A 17,921-nucleotide genomic window follows, 5' to 3' on the forward strand; every position below is an offset into this window, starting at 1 on the left:
CTGATGAAGGGGAAGGAAGTTGGGAAGGGCTCTTAGTTTCCCCCTTGCACTTTGTGCTCCACATAGGGCCCGAGAGCTCCCTCTTCTGGTCATTCCCCGCTTTTGGACTCAGGAGCACAGTCCCTGCTTAGAATCCGGTCAAGGAGACAGACACCCAGACAGACCATGAAACGCAGTGTGCAGAGTCTGGGACAAAAGCGAACCGCACCGCTCCAGGGAACCTGGGAAACAGCTTCCCCCACTCCTGGTGAGGCCATGCGTCCTCCACCGGAGAAGGCACATGAGGGCGGAACCCACGTCAGACCTGTTTGCAAACACTATTGCGCGTGGAGTGGAATCCCCTTCATGGGGAGACATGCTGGAGAACAGCCTTCTAACACTGGGCGTCCTGAAGGAATCTTCCTGGTACCAGTCACAAAGGAGAGACGGCAGAGAAAATGTTACTCTTTTATTACTTCCAGGAGGTAATACATAGTCCAATATGCCAAAGCAATAGGGAATTAGAGGCAGCAAATGGTCAGAGTCTTTTAGAAGAGCCTCATCTGCCCACCGCCCCGGGGCTGCCTACAGGAAAGCCCAGGGCAGCCTGGAGCTTGCTGTGACCGCAGCCGCACTGGACAGATGACCCAAGTGGACACCCCACTGACCAGGAGAGGGTTCCGTGTGCGCAGCAGGGGCTGAACACGCCAGGTTTACGCGGCCACTGCCTTCGCAGCAGCCAGCTTGTCCAGCACTTGATTTTACTTCTCTGAGCCTGGGGTGGGCAGGATGGGAAGGAATCCTGAGTCAGAAATTAAGGTGAAAGACTTAGTAGTGTTAATACTCTGGATGAGAGAAGACAGCGCTGTCTTTGAGGAGGGTGGGCTGGGGCTCTGGTGGGAAAAGAGATGGAGATGCGCAGAATGGCCATGGACTGAGGCGCTGCCTTGAGGTCATCAGGAGGGTTTTTCATGGTACATGATGGGGTGGAGTGAGGGCATGGGCCCCGAGGCTGCTTCCTCTGGCACAGAGCTGAACTAGAGGTTCATTTTCCACTCATAATTGGTTTCCCACGCCAGGGCCAAAGCAAACCCTGCCTGTGCACCGAGCGCAGCCTTCCAGAGAGGTGTGGCTCAGCTCTCGAGTGTGGAGGAGGAGGGACCCCACTCTTTTCCATTGCAAACGGCAGGGAGGGAGGTTAAGAGCCTTGGGCTTGTTTTTCTGGAAAATTCATTTTGGTGGGACCCAAAGCCCCTCCCTTGGCATGGAGCGGACTTACTCACCGATGGGAGGGCACCTTTCTGGCGACTTGACAGTGGCGTGCAAGTAGGAATCGCAGCAGTAGATGCTGTCAATACTCATGGACGTCATTCATTTCAATAGGACTGTCCAGGCTGGAGAGTTGGTTGGGAGGGGCTGCTTCCCAGCATGCACTGTTCCCCAACCAACCCTGGCCAGGCCCAGATTGGTTTATATGCTGCATGTGCTGATAGACGTTTGGTTTGTCCGGAGTGGAAAGAATTTTTTTTTTTTTTTTTAAACCATGCCACTGTGTTCTCCAAACCCAGAGCCATCAGTTTTGTTCTGGTTGACAGAGAAGGGCAATCACAGCTCCAGAGGGGCCAAGGCTTGGGCAGCACAGAATGCAGTATTATCGAGACTATAAACCTTGGTCTGCACAGGTGAGCACTGACTGCGGCGAACACAGGGACTCGGGTCGCTGTGTCCTCTAGTCGGTGGAAGGCTCTGCTGTGGCCTCGTCCTCACGCTCCTCAAAGCCTGGGACCGGCTTCTGCAGAAAGTGCATGGTGGCCTGGATCACCTTGTCTGGTCCAATGTTGTACACGGGGTGAGTGGGCTGCTGCAAAGAGAAGAACGGGTGCTAATTAATCCTCCCTGAAAATCTGACCCATTAAGTGCACTTGTAAGAATGTAGCATAAGGCCCTGGCCGTGGGTGGCAGCTGGTTGAATGTCATCCCATGCACCAAAGGGTTGCCAGTTTGATTCCTGGTCAAAATGCAAAAAGTCCTAAATAAAATGCCCAGATTGTGTGTTTGGTCCCTGTTCAGGGTGCCTGTGGGAGGAAACTGATCGATGTTTCTCTCTCACAACCATGTTTCTCTCTCTCCCTCTTCCTTCCCTTCTCTCTATAAATAAATTTTTAAAAATATAAATGTATCATAAGTAATCATCAGAGATATACAGATTTTGATCACACAAAGCCAATGTTCAACAACAGGGTACTGATAACATTTCATGGCCCCACGGGACACAAAGGAATATTATATAGCCAGTAAGAACATGCTTTCAAATATTTAATGATATGGACAACTGCTTATAAATATTAAGCGGGGGGAAATAGTATACACAATATTATTCCAAACTTACTTTTTGAAAATTTGAAATTCTGAGTTACAGTATGTGCCACTCAAGGTAAGGACACTTTAGGTACACCAGCTGAAAAAATGCCATTTTTTCTGGAAAATGTTTTTATAAACCTTTTATGTTAATATTGTAATTTAAAAGGTGCAGTTAAGTCGAAACCAGTTTGGCTCAGTGGCTAGAGTGTCGGCCTGCAAACTGAAAAGTCCCAGGTTCGATTCTGGTCAAGGGCATATACCTTGGTTGCGGGCACATCCCCAGTAGTGGGTGTGCAGGAGGCAGCTGGTTGATGTTTCTCTCTCATCGATGTTTCTAGGTCTCTATCCCTCTCCCTTCCTCTCTGTAAAAAATCAATGAAAATATATTTTAAAGAAATAAAAAATAAAAGGTGCAGTTAAAAAAATAAAAATATATAACAATAAAAATGTGTTTGTAACCATGATGTATATAGACAGGCAAAAATTAGTCATAAACCAAAATCAAAAAAGTGATATAATGATATGATTGTTTTAAATTTTCTTAAACTTTTATATATATTCTAATTAAAATAATGAATATGTATTTACATTTATAATAAAGAAAAAGAACCACAACCCTATTTCATAGTAAAGGTGACAGGCCATATTGAAATACTTTTGTATTCCACTCCATCACAGAAACCCAAAAGAAACTTTAGGTCTATGACAGGGCACAAGCCTGGGTCAGTATTAAAGACGTTCTTCCACTCTGAGAGGATGAAGAAGGGGACATAATTGCAGGACAGATTTTACAACTTTTAAGAGAATACTATGAGCAAGTTCATGCCAAATGTATAAAACTTTAGATAAAATGAATAACTTTATAGATCATAAATTTTCAAAACTAACTTAAGAATTTCCTTAAAACCCATATGAAATAAATTAAATCTATAATAACAACCTTATTCTACTACCATCATTTCTCACCTCACCTTACCCCCCAAAATACAGGCCTAGATGGTTTCTTAGGCAAGTGTTATCAAAGCTAGAAGACACAGAAAATCTCTAACCTATACCAACTTTTTCAAAGACTGAAGAAGGGGGCTGGGGAGAAATACTCATCTACTTTTATGAGGCTATAATATTATCCTGAAGCAAACTGGAAAACAACAAAACAAAAAAATTTAGATCAAGTTTATTAATATACATGCAAAAAGTCCTAAATAAAAAACTAGCCAAACAACATTAGCAAACTGAATCCAGCAGTGTATTACACACACACACACACACACACACACACACACACACTCACACACACACACTCATATGCCACTATGACCAAGAAAGGCTTACCCAAGCATGTAAGACTAACATCAGAATAGCTATTAAGTAAACATATCACATTAGATTATAGGAGAAAAAACAGGTGCAGAAAAAGCATTCAATAAAACGTAACACTAATGAACAAAAACAACCTCGCAAACCAGGAATAGAGAGGGACATCCTTAACCTGATATGAAGTATTTACTATTATCAAAGCCCCACGGTAACTATCCTGCTTAATGGTGAAATTAGAGAAGCCTTCCCAGCAGTCAGAAGTGAGACAGGAACAGCCTCTATTACTATCTCCAATCAACACTCTCGAGGGGTCGTAGCCAACGTCAGAAGGCAAGAACAAGAATCAAAGGAAAGCTGGGACCGGTTTGGCTCAGTGGATAGAGCGTCGGCCTGTGGACTGAAACGTCCCGGGTTCGATTCCGGGTAAGGGCATGTACCTTGGTTGCAGGCACATCCCCAGTAGGGGGTGTGCAAGAGGCAGCTGATCGATGATTCTCTCTCATCGATGTTTCTAACTTTCTATCCCTTTCTCTTCCTCTCTGTGAAAACTCAATAAAAATATATTAAAAAAAAAAAAAAGAATCAAAGGAAAAGGCAAAACTTATTTAAGTTGACATTACTTTCTAAATAGAAAATCCAAAAGATTTTATAGATAAACAATTACAACTATTAAGAAAGGTTAGCAAGGTTGCTGGGTACAAAATTAAAATATAAATATGAATACCGTGTTTCCCTGAAAATAAGACATCCTCTGAAAATAAGACCTACTTACAGGTTTCCTTCTGAGTAAAATATAAGGCATCCCCCGAAAATAAGGGCCCCCCTAGGCTAAACATGAGAGATTTGGTCCACTGATTCTGAAAGAAATGGAGTCACAAGAAATTCACCAGGAAATTCAGGAATTGGATTGTTATGATGATGTTCCAGAAGATGATGACATGATTGTCATTGAATAAATGAGTAAATTCTTGATACTGTAGGATTCACAGTTTGTCTGGTTTGTGTTGACAACTACTGTACTACAACGTACCGTATACAGGTAATAAATTTCCTTTATTTTCATTTAACAATAAATGTGTACCTTCTTCTTCATGGAAAAATAAGACATCCCCTGAAAATGATACCTAGTGCATCTTTGGGAGCAAAAATTAATATAAGACACTTTCTTATTTTCGGGGAAACAGGGTAGCATTTCTATACATTATTATTAACAACCTATTATAAAATATAATGGAGAAAAATATTCTGGTCACAATAGATACAAAAACTACAAATTTCTTAGACATATACTGAGTGGCCAGATTATTATGACCATCCCATCAGTACTTCATTGGGCCACCTTTTGCCTTCAATACTGTGGCAATTCTTCTTGGCATTGACTTTACGAGATGTTGAAAGGGGATGCAAGGAATCTGATACCATGCCTGTTGGATAGCACTGTCCAGTTCTGTGAGATTTGATGGTTGTGGAACCAGCTGCCTGATGGCTCTTTTAACTTCATTCCACAAATGCTCAATTGGATGGAGATCTGGTGATTGTGGGGGCCACCTAAGCAAGGTAAAGTCTCCCTCATGTTCTTGAAACCACTCCTGCACAATACGAGCACTGTGGCATGGCACATTGTCTTGTTGGAAGAAGCCCTCTCTATTGGGATACACCATCAACATGATAGGATGAACTTGATCAGCAATGATACTTAGGTATGTTGTGCTACTCAGATGTTGTTCCACATGAATTAAAGAGCCCAAACCATGCCAGGAAAACATTCCCCAAATCATAACACTGCCCCCACCAGCTTGAAAGGTTATACTCATGCATGTGGGATGCGTGCTTTCATGCTGTTTCCACCAAATTCTCACTCTGCATGATGCAACTGGAAACGTGATTCATCAGACCACATGACTTGTTTCCAATGCTTGACTATCCAATCCTTGTGTTCCTGTGCGAATTGGAGATGTTTTTTCTTGTCACCTTCGGACAACAAAGGTGTTCGAACAGGCCTTAGGCTTCCATATCCCATTCGATGCAGTGTACGGCTAATTTGCCTACAAACAACAGGTGGTCGTAATAATCTGGCCACTCGGTGTATATCTAACAGGAGATGTACTAATTCTTTTAGGAGAAAATGATAAAAGACATTGAAGGACATATTGAGATGTCATGCTCTCCCATTAATCTTAAATTCAATGCAATACCAATAAAAATTCCATTAGATGTTTTTTGTGGAATTTGAGAAGCTGATTCTATATTCACAGGAAGAAGCTAAAATGAAAAAAATAGCCAAGGCAACTTTAAAGCAAAGAACAAGGTGGATGGGATGTGCCTACCTGCATTAAAGATTTGCTTAAGACAGTGCAGACAGACAAACAGACCGAAGGAACAAAGTGTGCGGAAACAGTCACCTCACATACAGCAATTAAACATATGACACATACAATGCGCATCAGTAGGAAAGGTTGTGAACTTGAATAAATGGTGCTGGTCATATGGAAAAAAGATAAAATTATATCCAACCCTCACTACAGACAGAAATGAATTCCAAGAGAATTAAAAATCTAGATGGGAAAAGCAAAAGTTTAAATGGTCTAGAAGGACATATATTTATGACCTCAGCATAGGAAAAATATTCTTAGTAACTATCTGTCCTCCCCCCCCCCCCCAAAAAAAAGAAACCTCAAAAACCAAAAGGCAAATAAAATTGTTCTCTTTAAAATTTAAACCATCTGGGGGGGGGGGGGGAGGCAATGTTAAAATATGTACACAGATAATAATTTAATATAAATAAATAAAAAATAAAAATAAAATTTAAACCATCTATTCAACACAAAACACCAAAAACAACGTGAAAAGACAAGTCACAAACTGGAAGAGATTCACCACACACACACCACTGATAAAGGATCAGTATCGGGAACATACTGACATGAATGAGAGAACTCCTACAAATATGTAAGAAAGGGCAAACAATTAAAGTTACAAATCAGGAAGAAAAAATGAGCAAAGGATATGAGCTGGCAGGCGATTCAAAGAAGACATAACAACAAAAAAAAAGACATAACATTTGAAAGGATGCTCAACCTCACCGGTAACCACGGAAATGCAAAATGAAACTATCAAACTGGCAGAGAGGAAGCGCTGACTGTGGGGCTGCTCAGGGCCTGTGAGTGGAAAACAGCACAGGCACGTGGGGAGGCCACTGCCGTTCGTGACGGTGGGGGCGGGGGTTTCTTCACCCCAGCAACCTCTCAACCTCTCCTAGAGAGACTCTGACATCACAATGTCCACTGTAACACTGTCATCATGGAAACTGAAACCAGCTTGGTGTTAACCAACTGGAGACTAGGAAAATAAGTTGGGATACATTATATAAGGGAAGATTGTACAATCATTAAAATGATTAAACTGGAGCAACACATATGGACACAGATAAACCTCAATAGTATAACTAAAGGTCAGTGAGAAGAGCAATGCAGAGGAAGTGGCTCAGTACATCTATATATATAAAAGCCTAAGCAGCCATTAAGACCAAATGACCGAACGATTAGTCAACCAGTCGCTATGACGTGCACTGACCACAAGGAGGCAGATGCTCAATGCAGGAGCTGCCCCCGGGGAGGTCAGTACACTCCCACAGCCAAACTCCTGGGGCGGACCAACCTCCTGCGGTCTCCTCCACCCCCCAGATGGCTGGCCCTGATCGCCCCTCCCTACCCCCCCCCCCCCCACTGTCCGCAGGCCCTAATCAATCCCAATCCAGCCGGCCAACCTCCCCTCTCTGGCTGGCCAACCCCGATTGCCCCGATAGGGACTGTGCGAGACAGCCCCGATCAGCCCCGATCACTAGCCAGGCCAAGGAACCCCAGCCGTGCACAAATTCGTGCACAGGGCCTCTAGTACTGTTATAAAAGTCTGAAAACATACAAGACAACTCTCTCAACATTATTTATAGAATCATGCATTTGAAGTGACAGCACAAAAACACCTACAAGGCATGATGGTTACGCTGAGAAATAGGGAGGGAGAAGAATGGAAGAGAGTTGCATAGGAGGCAAATACGGGAAAATGTTAAGACTTGAAAAAGCTAGTGGCTGTCACTCTGATTTTCATCCATCTCCTGGCCATTTGTGCTTCTTCTGTTGGAAATACCTCATGACAATCCTGCGGCCAGGCTGCTCCAGGGCTGGCCGTGGGGGTGAACGTCCTGCCCGCATGGGGCTGACAGTTTTGAGGGCAGCAGACAAAAGCAAATTAAACAAATTGTGAGGAGCACAACAAGGCTCGCGGCAGAGCATTCTGGGCAATCTCATTGACAGCTGGTGGATGGTGGGCGGGAAGGCTTCCCTGGAGACAAGGCACACAGCCCAGAGCTCCGGAAACACAGCCAGCTACACAGTGAGCGCGGGGGCAGAAGGCCTTGCCTCTGAGAAGCTCCTCGGAGAGGAAACTAGCGATAAACGGTCCAGGTCCTTCCTAGAGAGAGGCACAAAACTGGCGCAGCCTAGAACCTGGAGTTTGCCTCCAGGGTGTTCCTCCACAGCCACATCCCCCCCAGTGGGCTGTGAGCACAGGAGGGCGGTGACTGCCACCCCGGCCTCCCGCACAGGAGACAGGCAGAGCCAGTTCTGCAAGCGGGAGCTGTGCTCTCTGGTAGGCCTGTCCTGGGGGCCTGTGGGGAAGGGGGGCCTTACCAGAGCGTTCCCGGGCACACCCAGGACCACGTCGTGCAGCATGGCTCCGCTGCCGAAGTGCTGGGCTATGGACAGGCCGCTCAGGCAGTAGCAGGTGTGGTAGAAGTCCCGCGACCTGCAAAGACAGGGAGGCTCTGAGCAGGTGCCCCTTTGCTCCCCACGATCCTCCCCCCAACCCCCAGCACAGCCTTCCACAAAGCGGCCACAGGCTCAGAGGCCAGGCCACCCTCCTCAGTTCCACCCCACCCTCCTCAGCAGCTCCCGCTTCCCCAGCGGCCCTGTCGAAGCCCATCCTCAACCCTGCCAGGCACAGAGCTGTCATTTTAGAGCCAGTCCCTCCCGCTGCCTTCCAGAAAGGGGTCCTTTGGGCAGAGCTGGTGCTGAGTTAATATATTTCTAAAAAAAAAAAAAAAAAAAAAACACAACAAAAACCACCAAAATGTCTAGAAACAGGCCAAATTCTTCCCGATAAATTGCTGAGGACTGGCCTTCAGCTGGGCCTTCCCTTGGGTGCTGACAGCAGCAGGGGTGTGTGTGTGTGTGTGTGTGTGTGTGTGTGTGTGAGAGAGAGAGAGAGAGAGAGAGAGAGAGAGAGAGAGAGAGAGAGAGAGAGAGAGAGAGGGAGACGGGGTGGGGGGAGAGGGAGGGGAAGGGAGAGAGAGCATGTTTGGCAGGTGAGAAGCAAAGGGAACAGAACTTATCTGATTTTCCTTTTTCTTTTATTTGGCACCCAAAGCTATTCTGTCATAGTTGTGATTATAATATCTGTTTACGATACTGAAGGGTTTTAAAATTCTGTATCCCAGCCATCTGTTGGCCTGCCTGGCGAGGGAAGTGCATGTAAACCGGGGGGAAAGGGTCGGCACTGGGGGTGCCAGGATCCACGGCACTCAAAGGGGGCTCCAGAGTTAGGGTGCTTCTCCCCAAACCACTCCAGCAGCCGGAGGGAAAGGGACACCCGGGCTTTTACAGGTGGGCACCTGCTGCCGTCTGGCTCTGCGGAGACCCGAGGTCCACCCCGCTGTCCCCCGTTCAGCCCGCCTCCCGGAGGACAGGCACTCACTTGCCGGGCTTGTCCAGAAGGCCCCCCGCGGGGCACTGGCAGCACATGAGGATGTACTCCTGCAGCGCCTGCTGGTGGAACATCCAGTGGCTCATGCTGAGGGCGGGGTCACCTGCAGGAAGGCAGAGGGTCCGTATGTGTTGCTCCAGTTTAATCATTTTAATGACTGTACAATCTTCTCTTGTATAATGTATCCCAACTTATTTCCCTCGACTCCAGTTGGTTAACATCAAGCTGGTTTCAATTTTATACTTTGATACCTGGGCTTCAAAGATAGAAAACAATCTGCAAATGGCAATTGAAAGCCATTTTTTTCTTTGTTTCTAAACACTTTCTATAGAGTTACTATACTACTAGTGACCTGGTGCATGGATTCGTGCACATTGAAAGGAAATTAACTAGAAGGTGGCCGGCCGGGCAGGACTGGGCAAGATGGGCTGGACACGCCCTGGGGCCAACCAACTGCAGACCTTCCCCAGCAGTGAAAGGGGTTCCTCTGACAAGTGGGGGTCCCTCAGGATGGCCTGCAGGGATCGGGCCAAAACAGGCCCCACAACATTTCCTGAGGGACCCTGGAGTGTGAGAGGGCCCTCTGCAAAGATGTTGTTGTACAGGGTGTGGAACACAAACGCAAGTGTGCAGTAAACCAGATTCAGGACCCACAGTGCCCCAGCAACAACAAACCCCACGGCCGTAGGTGGAATCGCATGGCCCCACGAGGAATCAGGCTGCTTCCTCTCAGGTTTCGGGGTGTATCACCAAAAACCACTGCTGCCAAGTCACTGCAGCTCAGCAGCTGCTGCATTGAGCGTCTGCCCCGTGGTGGTCAGGGCGCATCATAGCGACTGGTCAGACGGTTGGACCCTTAGCATTTTACCCTTTTATATCTATAGATTGTATCTTAAGTTTTTCATTTAACACTATAGATATAAACTTTCTTGTTCTGCTACATAATCTTCATAACCATCATTCTGAAGAGCCATATAGCATTTCATTAAGTGGATGCATAAAGTAGCTGTATTAACATAGACACTGGGCCAAAACTTTCATATATATGAGTATAGAATCTTCTATGATAAAAATTTGTCAATATTTACACTAAATGCAGTCTATAAGAGAGAGTGTGTAAGCAAAATATTTAATTGTGGGATATATACATATATATATATATATATATATATATATATATATATATCATATACATATTTCTTAAATGAGAGTGGGATTATTCAGGTAAAGGGAATAACATTTTTAAGGCTTCTAATAGATACTGATAAACTGCTTTAAAATTTTATATAGCCACCAGCAAAATTTAAGATGTTCCTGTACTACCTTCAGCATTGCTTACTTAAAAAAATTCTCAGTATTTAAAATGTTAAAAAAGAAACAGCATCTGATCATTTGTTTTGATTTACATACCTTTGATTACTAATTAGAGTAAAGTTGTCCCATGACTTTTATTTACTAGTTGTATTTCTTTTTGAGAGTGCCTGTTGGTCCTTTGTCTTCTGAGATCCAAGAATCTATTTTGTCAATCTAGCTTTCCATTATGTTTACCCTTTATCTGTATCAATATGCTACACATATTTCCCCTTTTGTTTGGTTGCATGGGTTTTAAAGAAAAATATACATATATATTACACATATGCTGTAATCACACTGTTGATTTTGCCTTTGTAATTTCTTCTTTAAAGAAGCATATTTAATGGGTACAGGGATTCTGGGGGGGAGAGGGATTGATGGCTGCACAACTCTATATATACACTAAAAACCATTAAATGGTGTATTTTAAGTGTGTGAATTGTATGGTATGTGAATTATGTCTCAAGAAAGCTATTATTTTAAAAAGCATATTAATTAAACATTAGGATAATAGTATTAAGCATCCATATAAAATATACTTTGGTTTCATATCCTATGAGAAACAAAAGGCTGTTATTATAAGGTAAATGATAACCTATCACAAAAATTAGAATCTGAAAAGAAAATGCCATGTTTACTGTTGAAGAGATTGCAGAGTGCTCCGGGTACCTCCCACATCACCGAAGTCTGAAAGCCCCAGTTCATAGCCTCCACAAGCAGCTTCCAGAGAGCCTGAATTTGCACACCGCACCCGGAATCATGGTGGGATGGAGGGAGATATGATTACAGGGTGACTCTGTGCACTGGAGTCAGCTTTTAAACCCTTCGTACTCCCTCTCCCTGAAATTACAGACCCTCCTTATCATGCCATTTTGCATTCCAAAGGCTCTTTTATCTAAGAAATGAAAAGTTCTTCCTAACAGTAAGTGACAGGTGCGGCCACATGGGGCTCAATTTCACAGGTGGACAAACACAGGCCTGGGGCATGTCCCCGAGAACAAACAAGCAGGAGTAACCAATCCGGACAGAACCTCCCAGGCCTGCTGCTTTCTGACGCCTCCACCAACACCAAACAATTCACTGATACAGTCGGCATCTGATGTTAATAATAACTCTCGCTTCTACCCAAACATCGTCTTCTACACACATTAGGCATCCACCCCCAGGAACGACTGACGGCCCCCTGCAGAGTCAGGGCCCAGCCTGGGTTCACGTGCTGACCTATGTTGATCCCTGTTTATCTTTCTAGTTAGCAATATGATCTCCACCTTTTAAACGGGTATTTATTCATCTAATAAAAGTAGTAATGCAGCCCTAACCGGTTTTGCTCAGTGGATAGAGCGTCGGTCTATGGACTGAAGGGTCCCAGGTTCGATTCTGGTCAAGGGCATGTACCTTGGTTGCAGACATAGCCCCAGTAGGGGGTGTGCAAGAGGCAGCTGATCGATGATTCTCTCTTATTAATGTTTCTAACTCTCTATCCCTCTTTCTTCCTCTCTGTAAAAAATCAATAAAATATATTTGGGGGAAAAAAGTAGTAATGCACATGATAAGAAAAATGGGAAGGGGGAGGGGAAGAGCATAGTATAATACAGAGAGCAAATTAAGAAGGAAGTGCCCCCCCTCGTTTCCTCCCCGCTCCCTGAGGCCCCCTGTGAAAGGGGCTTTGTGCCGAGTGCAGGGAAGGCTGTGTGGAGGCCGGCCTGCGGCACACGGCCTGCTCCAGGCCTGGCCTTTCACGCTTCGGGCTGTGTCTTGGAGAGCTTTCCACATCGCTGTATGCAGCACTGCACGCGAGGTCATCATTGATTTAACTGCTGACCTTTTGTTGGGCAGGGAGGTTGTTTTCTATTAAAGCTCCACTTCAGTACGCATCCTTTGCTCATAGCACTGCAGGTACATTCCTGACGGCGCACTTGCAGGGTTCAAATAACTTAAACAGATGCCTCCAAACCACCCTCCAAAAAAAAACAACAAAAAAAAACATGCATGTATTCCCACCCCTACTAATAGGACAAACGTGCATTTTCCACACTTTCCCCTACAGAGAGTATCAAGGTTCTAATCTGTCGATCTGATAGCAAAAACGAATAGTGGCCCACGGTTCCTGCTTGCATTTCTTTATCGCCTTGGCCTTTTCGTTTGGTTGATGGCCATCTGTGGTGGTTACCAAGCAGGGCTCTGACCCCTTCCTAGGATAAAGCAAGTCGCTTACCCTCGATGGACTGTTTCCTCATCTGTAAAATGGGAATACCAACAGTACCTATTGCAAAAGGTTGTTTTGAGGGTCAAATGAAGAAATATGTATATGAAAGACTCGGTTCAGTCACTTAGGGTGAGTGCTTGGTAAGTCTCAGCTGCCAGTAGTAGTGACAGCAGTTGTCGAAGTAATAATACTAATAGCAGTTCTTCTTTTTTAAACTTTTTTTCCATCACCATTTACCACTCCCCCTTCCCCTCGCCTACCTCCACTCACCCCCTCCCACCACACTGTTGTCCGAGTCCGTGAGTTCTGTGTCTGTCTGTTCTGAACCTGCCTCTTCGGATCCTTTGCCCGTTTTTTCACTGGGCTGTTTCGCTGTTCCCTGGTGACTTTCTCCAATGAAAGCGATGAGCCCTTTGTTGTCTGTCACAAGCATGTTCCCCGCCTTGCTACTTGTGTTGTTTATGTGATTTCCCTTCTTTGGTAAAATAAGTTTTGTTGGTTTTCTTTATATGAGAAATACAAAGTAATTGTAGAAAAATTGGAAAATAAAAATAAAGAAAACAAACATCACCTGCCATTTCACAACCCAGACACCTATTAATTGTTCGGAGTCAGCTCTCCGCGGAAACTGGAGTTACATACAGAATGCTTGGAAATCTAGTTCTGATCGCAGTCCATGCTAAATAACTTTGCCCACCCCATCTCCTTTGGACCCCCAACGTCAGCATTCTGCCCACCGTTCAAAACACTTCCCTTCTTCCCAGACCCTGCCTGGCCCAAGCCCCCCGTCTCTGAGGAACCCAGTGTGGGCCAGCACGGGCCTCCTCCCGGGCGTGAGGAAAGCTGGGAGCGCCGGGCTTCGCCGGCCACCTTCCCACGGCAAAGCTTTGGATGGGACGAGGCCTCCAGAGCGTGTGCCACAATAAACAAAATGTCACCCGGGGCCCCCCTTGAAGACTTTGGCACGTGGTGCTCCTGTGACAGCTCTCCCCGCATTTTCCTGGCACCTGCAGGGCGACTGCATCTTACCCCTGCCAGGGACAGGCTTGGGCACAGCTGCCGGTTTTTCCAGGGGCTCGGTCTCACCAGTTCCAATAAAGAGTTCACTAAAACCCCATGCTATTTCTGGACTCGAGGCGAATGTCTGACCACTCCCCCTCATACACACACACACACACACAGACACACACACACACACACACACACAGAGAGACACACACACACACACACACACACACACACACACGCACACTGTAGTGGTCAGGCCAGAATCAGGGGATTGGTTGGTCTTAGTGCCCTGAGGCCGGAAACCCAGGGGCCTCAGGCCAAGCATCTCAGGACAGACGGAGACAGAGAGAATAGGGAACAGGACAGAGGCTCTGTTTACTTCAACTCAGTCTCTAAAAGTGCCATGACTCAAATGAAACTAAGAAACTAAAGAAAGGGGCTCTGAAAGAACAGCCAAACACGGAGGAAATGTGTGTGTGTGCTCACGTTTGGGGTGGGGGTGGGGGTGGGCGGTAGGAAAGAATCTCATCTTCTACAGTTGAGCAATGGATTGCCCAACCACAAAGTCCAAAGAAAAGCTTCCCCTGGGCCGAGGGACCTCCCTCCAAGAACAGATCGGCACCCACAGAGAGCCACGCCTCCCCTCTCCCTCTGCTTCCTCGGGGACATCCTGATCTCCCACAGAATAATCCGGAAGATCACTCAGGAGTCAGCGGGCGGCCTGAGATTTCAGGAGGCAATCAGGGGAGGCTCACAGAGGCTTTGCTTGCTGTCTGACTGCTTCGGTTCTGCGCTCCCATGGGAGATGCCACAGAGGAACACGGGTCCCTCCACTCCAGCGGTGCCGGATTCTCCAAAACGTTTCATTTTTTTAACTATTTATTATTATTATTATTATTATTATTATTATTATTATTATTATTTCAGAGAGGAAAGAAGAGGGAGAGACAGAAACATCAATGATGAGAATCATGGATCGACTGCCTCCTGCACGTCCCCGACTGAGGATGGAGCCCACCCCCCAGGCATGTGCCCTGACCTGGAATTGAACCGTGACCTCCTGGATCCTAGGTCAACACTCAACCATTGAGCCACACCTGCCAGGCTCTTCAACATTTTAAACACGTGTCTGAGGTGGCAAGGATGCAGCCAGACACACGGTGGGGCGGGTCTTTCTCTGTGTGCTCTGGCTCTCTGCCCCTGTATGCACTTGCCATGGGAGCAGCGTGGGTTTTCGATTCTGATGTGACCGGTACAGAGCACTGCACTGGAGACGGTGGCTTCACACCCAGCGGAGGGGGCCGTCACCTTGGAGCCAGGACAGGCGCCCGCCTCCTCTAGTCACAGCCGGTGTGAAGCAGCCATGACCCCCTAACCACTAAGTCCTACCCAAGTCTGCACGTGCATGCTTGAGGGGAGGCCCCAGACTGGGAACTCAAAATCCGGGACAGACAGAGTTATTTCAACCCCGTGGAAATGCACACTGGCTCTGCGGCTCGGTGTGCAGCCCGGGACCCCACCTCGCCCTCCCAGCAGCTCGCTCACCTTGGGCGTGCAGCGCGCGGTGCAGGAGGGGCAGCAGCCCAGCCTGCCAGAAGGAGTAGCAGCCGTCCACCAGCTTGTTGCAGCGGCCCTGAAACCCACCTTCAAACCGCATCTGCCGGCTCGTCACCCATTGCTGAGGAAGAGACAAAGAGGGAGAGGCGGCTGTCAGCTACAGGAGACGCAAGGGCCAGCAAGACCAGCTCCAGGGGCCTGTCAGGGAGGGAGGGCTCCCGTCTCTTAGCTTCCTGGTGCTCACAGCTCTGATGCTTGGGCTTCTTACCTCTTTCCCCTCAGACCTCAGACCTCAAGGGGAGCGTTTAAGCCCACCCTTTCGAGGCAGCCAGCATGGATCTCTGCTCCAACCTAACACAATTAGCCGCCTTTTCCCAGGGTCAAATGGGTTCTGGTGCCGAGAGGCTGAAAAGGCCACGCTGGCTTGTAAGGAGATCTGCAAATGTCTCTCTCTCTCTCTCTCTCTCTCTCTCTCTCTCTCTCTCTCTCTCTCTCTCTCTCTCTCTCTTTCTCTCTCTCTCTTTTTAATTTATTTAATTTATTTTTTTAAAGAGAGGAAGAGAGAGGGATAGAGAGTTAGAAACATCGATGAGAAAGAATCATCGATCAGCTGCCTCTTGTACACCCCCTACTGGGGATGTGCCCGCAACCAGGGTACATGCCCTTGACCAAAATCGAACCCGGGACCTTTCAGTCCGCAGGCTGACGCTCTATCCACTGAGCCAAACCGGTTTCTGCTGCAAATGTCTCTTAATAAACGGGGCTTCGCTAGGACCCTGAAGGCGAGACCACCGGAAACTCATGTCTAATCAACTCATTTCTAATCGTGTCCCCTGCTCAGGGAAGTTTATTAAAAGCAGATAAGTGGGATTTTGTGCTACATCCCGTCCGATGACCTCAAACTGTTTCTGACTTTTACTTGGCTCCTGAGGAAGTTCATCCCAGATCTCTAAGCAAGTCGCTCACAAGAATGGAAGCAGAAGCCACTAGTCCCAACGACCGATTATGGCTCTTATGGCTGATCATGGCTGTGTCCAGTCTAGCCTCTCTCCAGGGAACTTGGCTGACTGATGGAAGAAAATCTTTTACTTTGGACCTGTAAAATGGCTCTGGATGTCACTCCATGGTCACATGATATTACCATTCCTCGCTTATCTCCACGCTCTCTAAACACACTCCACTACTAAGATCAAGATAGTCACAGGTTGGGCCCCTCGGAATGAGCAGAACCAACTGGCTGAGCAGATAATGGCATTTCCATTTCCCGCCCCGCCCTGCCAGCCAGTTGCAGCCACCAGCAGCGGGCTTCCACAGCTGCCATGGTAACTGACCAGCACCGAGTAGGGTATTTCCCTGCACCTAGATTCTTACTAGGCTGAGTTCCTGAAAGTAGCCACACAGAAAGCTTGCAGGAAAGTGTGTGTGTGTGTGTGTGTGTGTGTGTGTTTGGGGGGGGGGGGGGGGGCAGCAATTCCAGTCCTCCTTTAAGTTAATGGTTGTAGAGTTTAGATGATATCCCTGTTTAAGGCAACACCCACTCAGAAAGCCACAACCCCAAGTTCTTAAAAGGAAGACCAAACAAATAAATAAGTAAATTGCACTGCAGATGTAGACACCAGTATATCCCCAGTTGTCTTAAATGAACCGTGCCTTAGGGATGATACCATTGGATGAAGAAGAGAACTGGCACCATCATGGGAAGTCTATTATTCTTCATTTTACTTACCCCACAGATGAAGTGTTTTTAAGCCAGACTAAAATGTTTTCCAGGGTCTAAGCCCACGGGTTCATTCTACTGACTATATAAAATCCTTCGGATATAGGGCTTCGTCCTCCCAAAGCAAATGGAGGGGAGGAGGTAGTTTGTAAGAAGGACACTAATATCTAATGAGCACCTACGAAGTGCCAGGCTGTTTATATATGTTCACTCCTTTAACCCTCAAGGAACTATCATCTCTACCTTATAGAGACGGGGGAGGAGAGTTGAAGCTGAAACAGATTAGACAAGTTTCCCAAGGCCACTAGGAAGTAGTAGAGACAGGGTCCAAATTTAGAATATTTGTAACTGAGGCATTTGCTAATTATATTCTTTATTTCTGCCTGGGAGAGAAATAAAGTTCCACCTGGGAGAGAAATGAAAGTTATACATTTCATGTGCTGTTAGTAATCAGATTTTAGTGTATTTCAGAGTCAACGCACAAAGTTGGCCATTTCAGCCCTAACTGGTTTGGCTCAGTGGATAGAGCGTCGGCCTGCGGAATGGTCCCAGGTTCGATTCCAGTCAAGGGCATGTACCTTGGTTGTGGGCACATCCCTAGTAGGAGGTGTGCAGGAGGCAGCTGATTGATATTTCTCTCTCATCGACGTTTCTAACTCTTTA

At 46.4% G+C, this 17,921-nt stretch overlaps 1 protein-coding gene across 1 annotated transcript in view; it reads right to left on the reverse strand.

Annotated features, from left to right (window-relative positions):
- Positions 1 to 434: 434 nt before the first annotated feature.
- LOC311613212 (protein farnesyltransferase subunit beta) overlaps positions 435 to 17,921 on the reverse strand; it is a 61,024-nt gene continuing 43,537 nt past the window's right edge. Inside the window, exons 9-12 of the mRNA XM_084866843.1 lie at positions 15,530 to 15,662; positions 9,409 to 9,520; positions 8,346 to 8,460; positions 435 to 1,840 (exon numbers count right to left, since the gene is read on the reverse strand). Of these exons, the coding sequence (XP_084722969.1) occupies positions 1,709 to 1,840; positions 8,346 to 8,460; positions 9,409 to 9,520; positions 15,530 to 15,662 (492 nt within the window). The 3' untranslated portion in view covers positions 435 to 1,708. The remainder of the gene's footprint in view (positions 1,841 to 8,345; positions 8,461 to 9,408; positions 9,521 to 15,529; positions 15,663 to 17,921) is intronic.

The sequence above is a fragment of the Pipistrellus hanaki genome (assembly GCF_964339955.1).
Source record: "Pipistrellus hanaki genome assembly, chromosome: 1".
NCBI lineage: Eukaryota > Metazoa > Chordata > Mammalia > Chiroptera > Vespertilionidae > Pipistrellus > Pipistrellus hanaki.